A 13,978-nucleotide genomic window follows, 5' to 3' on the forward strand; every position below is an offset into this window, starting at 1 on the left:
GTAAGCCTGAACAAATGCAAACATGAACACAGCTCTGCGGATCATCTCGGGTTCCCTTTGGAAACCCCAAATAAGTGGCCACAAGGGATTGTGTGTTTTCCTGAGAACAGCTCGGCAATGGAGTTCTTCTTTCTGTGTGCTGGATAGTGGTTCTGCTACTCTCAAAATCATACCTGTGCCTGCTGGTGCAAAAAGACATATGGTCACTTCAGTGGAAGTCAAAATTTACCTGTGCTGCTCTTGTGTGTTGCTAGGTAATTTTAAAAATAGACCTAAATAAAGGGGAAACTTAGGGGGGAAGCTCTTTGTTACAGTAGCAACCAAAAATCCTATTAATTAAAAAAAATGAAAACCAAAAACCCCTTAACCAAACCACAAAACCTGTTCTGTCAGTCAAGCCAGTGAAGCTGCCACACATCTGTGTGCAAGGTAAATGTGCGGTGTCCTTTGGTGTTGTAGTCTCGCAGCTGTTCCTGCTCTGAATTAGCACTGGCAGCCTGGAGCTTGTCCTGCACAGCCCATCTCTACTGGAGCTATCCTGCTAAGCTGAGTATACATTACTTGACATAAGTGCACTTAGGAGTTGGTTTTCAATTTTCCTTCATAACGGCAAAATATATGCACAGTATCACTCAGTTTGTGTGTGATGTCTGTCTTCTCCAGAACAGGCATATTTATCATGCTGTTAGCCTTTTAAACTAGTTCATTTTGTTTACGGTACCCACTTTGAGCTTTAATTTAAAGAAGAGCTTTATCATATTAATGAAAATTCAGTCTCTTACTTTGAAAACAACTTTTTCTTCTGTTCCAGCTGACTCTTAGCAATCACTTTTTTCATCACTGGCTGCTTGGATGCATTCAGCTCTAACAAAGTAATTAGTGCTAATTATAAACAGTAGAGTTTTTATAGGTTTATATAGGGTAGAGGGGTTGGAATCATCTTAGAAGGGGGAAAATCATGAATAAATCATGCAGAGGCACAATCCTAGTAAAAACTATACACATTTTAACACTCCTAGCAGTCTTACTGGGTGGTTTTAGAGCCTGTCATCAAAAACAGACACTATTTATTGGGCTACAACTTTGTCACCAATATCTACTGTTTGCCAAGAATATGGCTCACTGCTTTCTCTTCAGTAAGTCTGGATGGCCAGGAAAGAGAAAGTAATACTCATTGTCAGTTACAGAAACTGGAGAGAGTGTATTAGGCCTTGGTGCTTGATTGGGGGGGGGTGGGGGGAAGAAAAGGGATAAAGTAATTATTGGGTTTTGTTAGTAATGAAATACAGACTGAAAACTGTGCAGTTTGTAATTTTAGCCTTCCTGTTAGATGGGTACATACCTAGAAGTAATGTCTCAGGATGCTAACACTTCTCCAGATGACAGTTCCAGCCAGCTCCCTATGACTGGCAGTTCATCACTACAGCTATTACTGCATTTGACTCGATAAATGATTGTAGTATCAACACTTGCAAAGTTACAGATCTAATTAGAAAGGGTTAGTGGGCTGTGCTCTGTCATTTGTGCTTTAGGAAGAAAGTATTTATCTTGCTGAATGTCTGGTACAGAATAGATAACTGAACTTTTGAAATCTGATAGATAGCAAGCTTCACCATGGTGTGGGAGGGGAGATAAAAAGGAACCAAATGTAAGAATTTATATAATAGGACTCAACCATTAAATCATGCCAACTTTAAAATGGTATTTATTCTGAGCTGCAAGTCTCAGCCTGTTTTCAGCTGTGTCTGATAAGGTAAATGTTACCTTTATTGTAAACGTTTGTGGTTGTGTGTTGTAATTTATATATATGTCACTTCTTGAGTTGCTTTTTAGGACTGCTCCTAAAGTGAAGCTAGCCTGAAAGGTGCAACCTGCATGTGGCTTTCCAAAGGAATTCTTTCTGTAATAAATACTTTGCAGGGTGTGCTAAGTTGTATGATCATCAAAACAGGACCTCAAGATGTTGGAAAATAATATTAACAAGTTTTTACTTGAGAGTATGGGGAGTTCTTCCCTTTGTGCTGTTGTAATGAGGATCTTTCCAGGCAGTCTTCTCTGTAGACATTTCATTAGGGCTCTCAGGCTCTGCAACACATTTCTGTGCCTGAGTAAGGGATTAAGCTAAGCCTGTCCAACATCACAGTGCTCATATCTTACTTTAAATCTGAGGCATTTATGGAGAAGAGGTGATTTTAATTCTGGGAGGAGGGAATGTATCTACAGGTGAGGCTTTGAGGCCTGAATGGCTGGGGCATGGAGCTGTTGAATTTTAAACACTTTGTATAGTTGTTTTGCATGTGTACCTTATGAGAAGATATCCAAGATGGATACTACTTACTACAAATACAAGCCAATTGATTGCAGAAGTTGTAAAATTACAGAAGTCCTAAACTTTTGTGTCAATTTCTATACACTTGCAGTATTAAACTGTATTTTAATTATACTTGTATGCAGTTCTGTTGTGAGATGGTTTTTTATTCCAACTCAGTTCAGGCATATTATTTTGATAGATAACTTTGCCCCTAATTAATAATATCTGTACAAGAACATGCTGCAGAAAGACTGCAGTGAGAGCTGTTAGTTCTCAAGTGTCACTAATGCCTCAATGTTGTGTGTAGGGATCCCGATCATTTTAATGGCACTATTATTAGACGGATGAAATGCCATTTTTGCCACATGCCTTGGCAGGCTTAGAATGTCTAGAATGTCTTCTGTCACATGAAATATATGTTTTAGGAAACCTCCATAAAGAAATGACTTGGGGCTCTTTGGAGAAGAACTGCAGTTAATTTACTCCAAGGAGAAATATGAAAATCTAGAAACTTTTTAATGTTCTTGGAACAGCTGTTGCTTAACTGCTGAGGTAGTAAAAATTTAAATAAAAGCTGTGGAGAAACAACTAAGTGGTAAGAATGGGTAGAGAATAAATCTATTTCTTTCTGGTAATGGGAAGTTTTATTATGGTTTATTACTCCATATATAATGGGTTTTTGAAAAGAGAAGCTACTGTGTTTTCTTTTGCTTGAAATGTCAGTTATTTACTGTCTCTTTATTTTTCTAGGTTACTGTTAAAATCTTAAAAATGCAGATGAAGACTGGCTTGTGCAGAATCCTTCTGCTATCTTATGCAGACAAAAGGGAATCCTAAACCAGGTTTTAGTACAAGGTACGTATATTAAGGTATATTACTTTATCCAGCAGTTACTGAAATCAGTACCCCACTTTTTGTTCAGATTTGTGATTTTATGTAGTTGTGCTTCTACACTTCAATTAATACTTGATTTCAGATAATGTAATTCCTGGCATAGTTCCTGCCATGTGTTATGTTTTTAAAGGACTTCAAGCATATGCACACAGCTTTTAGCAGCCAGCTCAAGCTCTGGCCAGCCATCCAAACCCCATAGTGCCACGTTAATATGATGCCATGACTGAGCTGCTGGATGTTACTGATACATAGCACTCAGACTCCTGATTGTACAACCAACACAGTAGTTACTGTTCTGAACAGTCTTTGGCATTAATCAGAAGGCTCTGTTATGGAAGGCAGTATCCATGTACTCTGGGAGACCTGGGGCAGAGTTTGATTTGTGTGCAAGCAGGTGTGTAGTGCCATCTGCCCTGACTCTGTGGACAGCATCTTAATGGGTCTGACAGATAGCAAGTTTTTAAAGGGAGCTCTATGCATCTAAGTTCAATAGTTCTGGTAGTTCCAAAATTCAAAAATACCAGTTATTTTTATAAAGTAAAAGTAAATTTAAACACTGGTGGGATTTGACCAAGATGTGCAAGTTCTACTGGTAAAGCAAGAGAAATTTGTGTTAATTCTTCTGTGTTGGTTTGGCTTAGCAAAAGGACTCAGAGCTGTCTCTGTACTTGTGTTAACAGTGAACTGGAAATATAAAGGACCAGAACAATTTATCTGTTTTGTAATCACATGTAGAAGGTGTCCCTGTCCATGGCAGGGGTTCAGACCAGATGATCATCCTTCTCCATTTGCTGGCAACTTTCTTTGTAAAGCAGGATGCCATTTGGATGCCTTTGTGGCCAGGTTGCACTCTTTGCTCAGGGTGGTTCTTGGACCTGGTGTTTACCAGGGCCACCATGTCCTTGCCTGCAAAGGGGCACTCCAGCCAGCTGGCCTCCAGCCTGTCCTGGTGTCTGGGATTATTTCTCCCCAGATGCAGGATTTGGTATTTCGTTCTGTTGAATTTCACGAGATCCTGTAAACCCATTTCTCCAGCCTGTCGAGGGATCACTGGATGGTGGCATGACACTACGGCCTTAGCAGCCACTCCTCTCAGCTTTCCTGTCATCTGCAGACTTGCTGAGGACATGTTGTCCCATCAACCAGGGCAGAAATGAACATCCTGAAAAGGACTGGCCTCAGTACAGGGATACTCTGCTATTCACTCACATCCAAGAGGACTTAATGCCACCAACAACCTTCTAAGCCTGTCTCTTCAGACAGCTTTTAGTCCGGCTCATGGTCTACTTACTGAAAGTATCAGTAGTCTGTCAGTATCATGACAGGATCAAAATAATAACTGGAGATACTACGGCAGTGTCAAAAGATTTCCTAAGCCAAGGCAGACAATATCCACTGCTCTCCCCATGTCCACTGAACTGGTCACCTCACCAGAGAGGCTCTCCAGTTGGGAACCTTAAGAATTTGCAAATGACCTCATTGTAAATACATGCTGACTGCTGCCACTTAAACCTTCTTGCCCTTCTTGGTCTGGAAATGGGTTTTGGAATAGTTGTTCCATCACCTTCTGAGGGCCTATAGTTCCCTGCATCCTCTTTCCTGCCCTTCTTGAAGACAGGAGTGACTTTTGCTTTCCCCTGGTCCTTGCACACCTCTCCCAGTTGTCACACTCTGTCGGCAATGCAGTGTAGCCTTGCAAAGCCAGCAGCCAGCTCCTTCAGCACTCACGGGAGCATCCTATCAAGCTCAGCATGTGTGACTTTTCCAGTTCGTGTTCCATAACCTGGACCCTGTCATGTTCTTAGTACTGGGAGGGGCACTGATGAGGTGGGAAAGTTGTTGCACACCTTTTTGTGGTTCTGATTTTGCCCTTTACTAGGGAGTCACATTATTTTTCAGTTGTAGTAAAATCACAGTATAAAAATTGTCACACAATAATTTGCAATATAAGCTAGACTATTGAAGTAAGCAAGCTACAAGCATTTACTCACAAAATCTAAAAAAGACAAGCAGCTAAAGCTCTTTCTCAGAAAAGTAGTAGTAAAAAAGAAAATGCTATTTTTTCAGAGTTTGGTTCAATTTTTTTTTTTTTTTAATCTAGAGGACATTTTGTCTTGACCATGTAACCACTGGAATTCAGTCTTGCTTGTCACTACATATGAGAGTGCTGCTGTGCATGAGAGCCATTTGGGACCCTCAGTGTTTGGCAGGTTTCCCAGGCATCTCAGAATTTTTCTGTCAGCTTACAGTTTCCTTCCTGTGAAGGGAAAAAAGGATGATCAAGGTTCCTTGGAGATACAAGTGTTTCTTTTACCAGCTAAATAACAACTCCTTGTCTCAATGAAGTGGTAAATGTATCTTCCTCTTTTTCCATTCCTCATATGTGTGTGGACCTCAGACTGCAGAGTGAACCTGGCTGATGAAGTGTAGTGGCCTAATGAAATTTTGTTAAGTATTGTGCCAGGCTGCCTGTTCCTGGGCTTCCTGAACAGAGGGAGCTCCTTGCCATTGGAGTCATCTTAAGTGCTCTACTTTGATGATAAAAGCACACTTACAAGGAAGTTCTCACTCAAGTGTCTTTTAACTCTTTAGCCTGAATCATACTTACTTCTTGGAAATGTTTCTCTCCATTGAATGCATTAGGTTTCAATGGAAGCTGCTGGTGGCTGCCCACCCTCAGATCTGAGGCTGTTAGATTGTAATGATGTGCAAAATGCTGCTCTGCACCTTGGAGTTACAAGGACCATCCAGGTGAGAATATAATAATGTTGTCACTTGTTAGAACTCCTGTAATGGTAAACTTTGCACTCAGTTTCAGCTTGTTAGTACTATTTTTGTGCTTAATGCATGAATGTTTTTTTTTCCCCCTTCTATCTCTCTGTGCTCTTGGGCAAACAAATAATGCTGTTATCTAATAAAACAGTAGCTACATCTCTCACACCTGGCTGAAGGTAGGAGAAGGACAAACTGATCACTCTCAGTTAAGCTGTTTTCTCTCTGCTTGTAGACAGGTCAGACCTATGAGACCTGAGGGAAAAGGGCTGTTTGAAATTATAAAAAAGAACCCAGCCTGGAGGTGGTGTATCCCCCACCAATACCTCAGCTTGGAAGACATGAGAAGAATGTGAATACATCTGCTTGTGAGCTCCAAGTCCTCTTTCTACATGAGGAGACAAGTTACAGCTTTTGTGATGTTATTGTTTTCAGCCTTTGGCACAGAAGGTGGTGCCAGTCCAGCATTTAATAGTAAAGCTGATGTTGGCCTACTTTACTGATGCCCTTTTCATCTAGACTGCACTCAAAGCAGATTTTCTTCCTAGAAATAGCAGTGTTACGGCAAGTGGGTGTCACTAAAATGATTAAAGTTTGTATGTTCTACAAGAATAATAAGAGTAAATGATATATTACATGACTGCTGTTGGACTTTAAAAAAGCCTTTTAAAATTAAGAAGGTATTTTCAAGCCCTACAATATATGACAAAAAATAGGAAAGTGGTAGGGTTTAAAGAAAAAGCAGTAATGTGGATTGTGTTTATGCTGCAGTAGTTTAGAAGACTATGAAAGTATTAATTACGTAGAGAAAAATTGTATGAGCCAATGACAGCTGAAAAGAACTAGAAGGAAATGTTAATCATGGGGGAGATTACAGCTGCAGTAAGCTGTCTGTGCTGTAGGAAGTTATACTACAAATGCCTACTGTCTTAATGTAGCTCAATAAAAAAATGAGAAAACATGAAGAATGAAAAATTAATTTTATGTGATGAGATTTGAACACTGGCCTGTAACATACTACAAGGGTTTTAAAAAAAATTTGATATAGCCATTGTAAAACTTTCAAATTAAATTAGTAACAGGATGTTTATTTTTTATTTCCTGAAATCAGCAAGGCAGTGGACATGAATTGAAGGCTTGACAGGAACCTCACACAGTTAAATCCTGCAGTGGGAACTGAACTAAGCTGGTGCAGTTGTAGATCCTGGGCACAGACTGGTGGCGAAGCAGCTTTGTGGAAAGCTGATCTGGGGTCGTGACAGACAAGTGAAGACGAAGGTGTCCACCCCCATGCTGGGGGCTCCATTAGAAGATCATGGCTGAGCAGGGGCCAGAAAGAGCAATCTCTGTGCTCAGCACATCTGAGACTGCAGCTGAAACACTGTGCCCAGTAATGGACTCTTGAAGACAAGGAGATGTGGGAATGAATCCCATGGAAGCCATTGGGCCATCAGAAGGCTGAGGAGCACAGGAGCCATGAAGCCAGGCAACAGGGGTTTTTCCAGCTGGAGAACAGGAGATGGAGGTGGTTAAGAGATTCTACTAATCCAGCTGTGTAAGAGAAGTGCATAGAGAAGGTGGAGTCAGGCTCATGGCAGTGGTGCAAAGTATGGTGGCAGTTTTGGACCGTTGTTACAGTGCATGGAAGTGTTGCACCATACCACTAATAAAAACAGTGCAAGGCAGCACTGTGTAGCTGTACTTACCTTGGCTCCCTGCACTATGGAATCATTGGGGGCTTCCTGCTAATAATTTGGTTTCAGGAAGGGTGGATGCAGGGGACCTGGGCTGGAGGTTCACTCATGGGTTTACGGATCTTAACCCTGTTATTCGCTGAAAGAACTACTGTGATACTGACACAGTAGAGCTGACAGTGAGGGAATGTCCAAAGCCTTTAAATCTCCTGTGCAAACTTTTCCCTAAGGGTTGTCTTACGCAACTTCATAAAGTCTTTTTCAGAAAAACTCTGTCAGCACAACCTTTACAAGGGGGTTGGGGCTGGGACAGCACCTTACCCCCTCCCCCACTGGAGGGCTGTATTCAGTATAAGACATGCAGCTGCTGTCCCTTAAGTTCTGCTGGCCCACGCTCACACAGTTGCAGTGAATTGTTTCAGAACGGGCCCTCATCTCCCTGGGTATGTGACAATGTTTTCAGTTCCCATACACATGGTTTGGGTGTCTCAGCAGCAGAACTGTGCCTTCCCTTAAGAGCAAGAGGCACAGCAGCAGTGGGAGACAATGAGAAGGTCTGACCCCTCTGCTATAGCTGCACCAGTGCCACCACTAACTGCTCAGAGTTTCTTACACTTCAGATAATGGTGGAAGTATTACAGATATTCTGGAAAAAGATTCATGATAGGTGAAACTTCTGCTGTGGAAAAACAGGTGACCTGGTATCAAAAAGAACCTGGTCTCTTCCTGCTGACTCCTATATTTGAGGTATCTGAGATTTGAGAGACCCTTTTAAAGCTTAATTTTTCCTGCTGTCTCAGTTCTGCTTGAACTTGTAGTATGTGGTGACTTTTTCAGGTAGTTTTTTCCCTATATTCCTTGTTTACATGGGACACAGAAAACCAGGAATTTTGAACTGTCAGGATTCAGTGATGGGCTTGCACTACATGCCCATGCTGCAGTAGTGTAGAAACACATGGCCTTTATTTTATAGTTCTCTTGCCTTCTTAAAAGACCAGGCTCTATTATGGACTCCAGCAAAGCTGAACACACTGCTACAGAAATACATCCTGCAGGGTCATCACTGCTCCCATGATCCTGGGCAGTCACTACTTTGAGAGACTTTGAAGAAAGTCTTTGAAGAAAGATGTTACAGCAGCTGCTTTCCAGTACCATATGGAAAGGCACGTGGTGGTTAACAGAACTACAGGAGAGACAGACAAGCAGAACATTTGGGGACAGCTTCTGTGCACTTGGAGCCGTCCTGGCTGGCTAAGATGGCAGCAGAATGCTGTGCTGTCTCTTCCCCATATTGGAACAGCTTTCTTAAATTCAGACTGATCAAAACATCTTGTTTTTGCAAATGGGCACAGAAAGCACAGAAGAGCTGTGATGTGGTCAGCTGCATCACCCGCCAACCTTCAGCACCTGTGAAAGAAGCCAGGAACAGCAGGACTGGTGCTGGAGCAGTGAAGTAAGAACCCTGAACCTTCAGAACCATATGCTACCACTGCAGTTCATAGGAACTGCAGCTGCAGCCCTTGCTGGTGGCAGCAAGAAGAAACTGAGCAAATACTTCACAGGTATTTCTCCACAGTGCCTAAATAATTGTTTTTTATTGTAGCTACTTTATCTTCATCCTTTGTCCACCAAAACCTTTTTCAGCAATCACACAAAACCCATACAATAAAAACAGACAAAACCCAGCTTCAAACAGCTTTTCATACACTTCTTATGCATCTTCAATAGGGATTCTGAATTTATATTGCCAACTAAAAGCGAAAGATGGCTGCGAAATATCCATCCCTAATAAAAACATCATGAAACCCAGATTTCACTCCCGTGTTCTGTAGAACTCCTCCCTCTCTCCCAAGTGCCTCAAGATAAAAAACAATCCCCCAACTCAACAGCCTTTGACAAACTACTTGCTCTATCAACTCTTGGAGCATTACTAGACATTTTTAGGTTAGACTGTACAACAGTATCTAAATAGCATCTTTATCATTTGGACATTTGTTCAAAACACCTTTTATCCCCACCTGGAGCAGCTCCAGCATTTCCCACCAGCAGGTACTGTCCAGAGCTTGTCCCACACACACTGTTCTGTCACACATCCTGTGCCAGAGTGACTGCAAGAGGCAGCCATGTAGATGAAACCTGGCACTCCAGCATAAGGAAACATGAGTGTCCCCTTTCCTTATGCATCATCCAGGGTTATGCACAGTGACTACAATTTCAGCTACACCAAGTCCCAAGTGTTGGCAGTGACATACCTGATTCTCAGCCAGTGCTTTTCATGCATTTCAGGTGTTCACACTTAGCAAAGTGAGGTATCTAACGTATTTCAGAGAGGTGGAGGTAAAAAGTCTGTTCAAAACCCCTATTTGTTAAGATGTCATCAATACTGTGCAAAAACATAAGCAACTATTCTAAATAAAAACAGAAATGTGTATTTCTATGTCATGCTGCTGTTCTAGTTTTATATCGCTTAATGTGACATTCCAAAAAAATTGTGTCCTCTTGTTACTCATTTGGCATTGCTTAAATATGAAAGATTTAAAACTTCAAGAATCAAAAATTAAAAACTGAGCTTTATATTAAAACTGAGCTTTATATTAAAAACTCACAGTTCTTAAAAGGATACTTCATATAGCTGCACCATTTTGATGGTGAGCAGTCAAAATCATCAAGAATTTATGGACAATAGTTTTGCTAATAATATAGGCACATAGTGGCATGTAAACTACATGTGACAACTAGAACAGCAAAGGCACGATCTGGTTTGGTTTTTTCTGCTTTTCAAGATGTTGGTTAATTTACAAAGAAAAATATTCTATACTCCATGCACAAGTATTACATTTATATTTTACAGCATAGGACCATTACAAAACTGCTGTCATCTGATAAAATGGGCCATTTAAATAAAATAATACTATAATAATAATAAAAGAAAAATATAGCAGCTTTTTGCACTGAGGAACTGAATTTCTGAAGTAAAGGACAATACATGTTCTGTCATCTGTCAGGCTGAGGACATCTGAAATTCTCTCTATCTTCTTGTCTACAAAAAGCACTGACTGAACACTGAAGGTAGCTATAAGTTTTCTGGTTTGCTATTTTCAGCTTGTGTTTGTTTTTCCAGATGTCACCTAAGACCTCTGTTAAGATGTCTGCAAAACTACCAGTTGCTTCTCTAATACCAAAGCAGGTTTAAGCAGAGATTTAACTGGAAACCCGACCATGACCCTTCTGTGAACTGAGCCTGCTCAGATGTCTTTGTTGACACCTGCAGACTGATCTCTGTTAGTTCAAAGGGAGTCACTCTAAGCATAAACTGATGTCTCATTGAGAGACCAGAACAGGAGCAGTTTTAAACCAGAACACAGCCCTCAGCAACTTAAAAGTTAAACCTAATGCAGTCATTTTAAAGTGTAATTTCTGACCATGGCTCCCATGACAGTTCTGCATTTCACATAGAAATGTTAAGAGTAAATAGAAAACTTTAGTTTACAAATGAAGATCTTTAAAAAAGACATTTCATGTAATTACCTTAAATAGTTCTTATATGAACCATTCCACATTGTGGAAAAGCTGAAATATGCAGTCTGGACTCCACAAGTTAAAGAAAAACAGAGTTATATGTATTGACACAAATACTTACATCTACATCTGTACAAAGTAAAAAAAGCTGACAACCCCGTCCCACCAATGCAGTGTATTCAACTGCTCTCCAACACACACTTCCTGTGACTGCCAACAAGCAGTGAGCTGGGTACCAAGTCTCCAGAGTGTGATGCCAAAAAGTTCCAAACTGCCTTGTCAGACTCTGAACAGAGGAATCAGAAGTATACCCAAAAAAGTGTCAGTCCACTTGGCATGCTCAGAGGTCACTGCACAGCTGCACTCTGTAAGCTCCTATAAGCAGCTTTACCTGTGAAAGCAAACAAAGGTTTCCATATTAACAGTGACCACAGGTGATTACTGTGTTAAGTGCTCCTAATGTAGGAATGGCACAAGAAAAGACACACAATTGCTACTGAATAAGAAAGGAAAAAAGAGGTATTACAATGTTCTTAATAAAATCAGTTTATAATAGCCCTACTGAAATATGGATGGCTTGTTAAAAGACACCAGTAGAATACTGTAGCATCAGGTGGTTTTTGAACAAGTTAGCCCCAAATCTGAACCAGACATATATTTCCATATGAATATACCTTTTTCCACTTAAAAAAGAAATTAAAATAAGGTGCAATAAAACATTTAAGAGTATAACTTCAGTGCAACTTTTAAATCTAAATATCTGGAAAATACACTGTTATGTGTTTCCAGGATAAAATAAATGCTACCAGAACAGGATTTATTTTGCAACATGTAGTGGGAAATATTGCCCAAACCACCTGTAAAATGCAACAAACGATTTAAAAGCAGAGTGCATACTCCAGCAAATATTTCCAACACACAAGCAAAAACATCTGTATGCAAAAAAAAAAAAAAGGTGGCCACTCCATGTATCTTTCAGTCATCAAATTCACAATCTAGATGGAGAAGATGTTTAGCTGGAAACTCGAGTTTATCCTAGTGTATGAATTATTCTGACCGCAACATAAAAACATTATAATGATAACAGAACTAACATAACACATGGCAATGTTCCCAAGTTCTGGCAATGTCACAGGATGTAACTGTAACCGATGGAAACTGGGATGTGGAGACAGAGGAAAATCCTTAAGTTTTACATTTGCAACATACAGCTGGAAGCATTCAGACTATGGAAGAACACAACAAATGAACACATGCATTTAATTTTGAGAACATTTTGTACCTTGGCAGTAGGAACGTCTGCCAACCGTATGAAAAGCTTGTTAAGGCCTGCAGTAGGGCTGAAGGAATAAATAAAGTGACTATCCTACAAGGAAAAATAAAATGGACAAAGTTAATGGTAGGTTATGGCTGAAAGAGCTGTGTAAGAGGACTAACAATACAACATTTTCAATATGCTTTTTCTGAAAGAACATTGTGTATGAAACTTTGATGCAATAACTGGGAAAACAAGAAGACTTCAAAATTGTGCAGAGTGATGTATTTAAAAAAAAAACAAACTAGAAATTAATTATTAGAACTTGGAGGCTTGTTGTTAAGAAAATATTTAAGAACTTGAGTCAAAAATGTGAGAGGCTTGGTCAATTAGAGAAGCCTCAGTTCCAGAATACAGAAGGTTGGAGGCTGGAGAAGACCTCTCCAACTCCCTGCTCAGGCAGGGCCACCTAGAATCAGGTTGTCCAGACTATACACCATCATGCTAAAAAGTATGCTTCATCACAATACTGTAAATTCAAATTACAGCACTGAGATTTCCCAGGCAGCTCTATACAGACTATCAAGTAGTCAGTTATATGAAAAGATTTACCAAAAATATGGGAAGTTGGAATTTGTCGTTTAAAACCACAGCTTGTACACTGCACGGTCCACAGAGCCGAGCAACAACATCTTTACCATGGAAATTTGCATGGAATACAAAGAGAAGAATTCCAGATCCTGAAAGGGAAGGCAATTCTGTTACATGAATTTGAAATTAGATCCATCACCTAGAACTATGTACACTGGACGTTTGAAGACAGGTGTAACTACATATAAATAAAAACCATTATATAATGTATATACATATTAACAACCCAACATGCAAAAATCCCATTTCCCAAGCCAGTGGATCCAGCAAACAACTGGCTTGGTCACCAAGTTAAGGACTTTTCACAGAAAAAATAGTATTATGTGTCTATTAGAAAGGAATGCAAAATGGAAACAGCAATCCTTACTTAGCACAGTTCACTTCTGTGGTTTCAGGGTTACCCAAAGAGAGTTACTGAATTTAGTGTGGTTTGGGTCTAGTCAAGGGAACAGACAACTGAGCCCAGACATTATAGATCTTTATGAACCAAACTGAAATTCAATAAGCAGCAACTTCAACTACCCACAAATGCTTCATTTTAATACACAAACTTGTATTAAGATTCTTAATTCTAAAAGATAGGATATCTATAATAAAAACTAGAAGAATTATCCAACAACTCTGAACAACCAGAAAACTGAGCAAACATACCCACTTTCAATCTCAGTTTAAGTGTATTCTAATAGTCACACTGATTTATCACTTTAAGAAAAATCAGTTTCAATAGATATTTCCCTGATACACTCATCAAAAATGACTTAGCTAAGCCAAGCAGCAGAGAATAGCATTTGAATTCCTGGAGGAATAATGAAATATTCCCAAATACCTTGGGAATTTGATTCCCAACTTTTTCAAAGGGTTTGTGAGCAAAAAAAAGTTGAC

General features: G+C 39.9%; 2 protein-coding genes across 9 annotated transcripts in view; one reads left to right on the forward strand and one right to left on the reverse strand.

The window, feature by feature from the left end:
• Positions 1-10,612, forward strand: part of PSPC1 (paraspeckle component 1) — a 60,722-nt gene extending 50,110 nt beyond the window's left edge. Inside the window, exons 9-11 of one of the 7 annotated variants that reach the window (XR_013339499.2) lie at positions 3,062-3,166; positions 5,849-5,956; positions 6,213-10,612. Coding sequence is in view for 2 of the 7 variants with exons in the window: in XM_085580936.1 (XP_085437062.1) it covers positions 1-147 (147 nt within the window). In the remaining 5 variants the exon portion in view is untranslated. The other 6 variants (XR_013339500.2, XR_014955834.1, XR_014955832.1 and 3 more) reach the window with 6 other exon arrangements.
• Positions 9,248-13,978, reverse strand: part of MPHOSPH8 (M-phase phosphoprotein 8) — a 23,577-nt gene continuing 18,846 nt past the window's right edge. The window contains exons 11-13 of one of the 2 annotated variants that reach the window (XM_021525708.3): positions 13,058-13,185; positions 12,473-12,556; positions 9,248-11,581 (exon numbers count right to left, since the gene is read on the reverse strand). In XM_021525708.3, coding sequence (XP_021381383.2) covers positions 11,531-11,581; positions 12,473-12,556; positions 13,058-13,185 — 263 coding nt within the window. In that variant the 3' untranslated portion in view covers positions 9,248-11,530. Of the gene's footprint in view, positions 12,557-13,057; positions 13,186-13,978 lie in introns of both variants that reach the window. The other variant, XM_021525707.4, reaches the window with a different exon arrangement.

Source organism: Lonchura striata, chromosome 1 (assembly GCF_050655825.1).
Source record: "Lonchura striata isolate lonStrDom1 chromosome 1, ASM5065582v1, whole genome shotgun sequence".
NCBI classification, from domain to species: domain Eukaryota; kingdom Metazoa; phylum Chordata; class Aves; order Passeriformes; family Estrildidae; genus Lonchura; species Lonchura striata.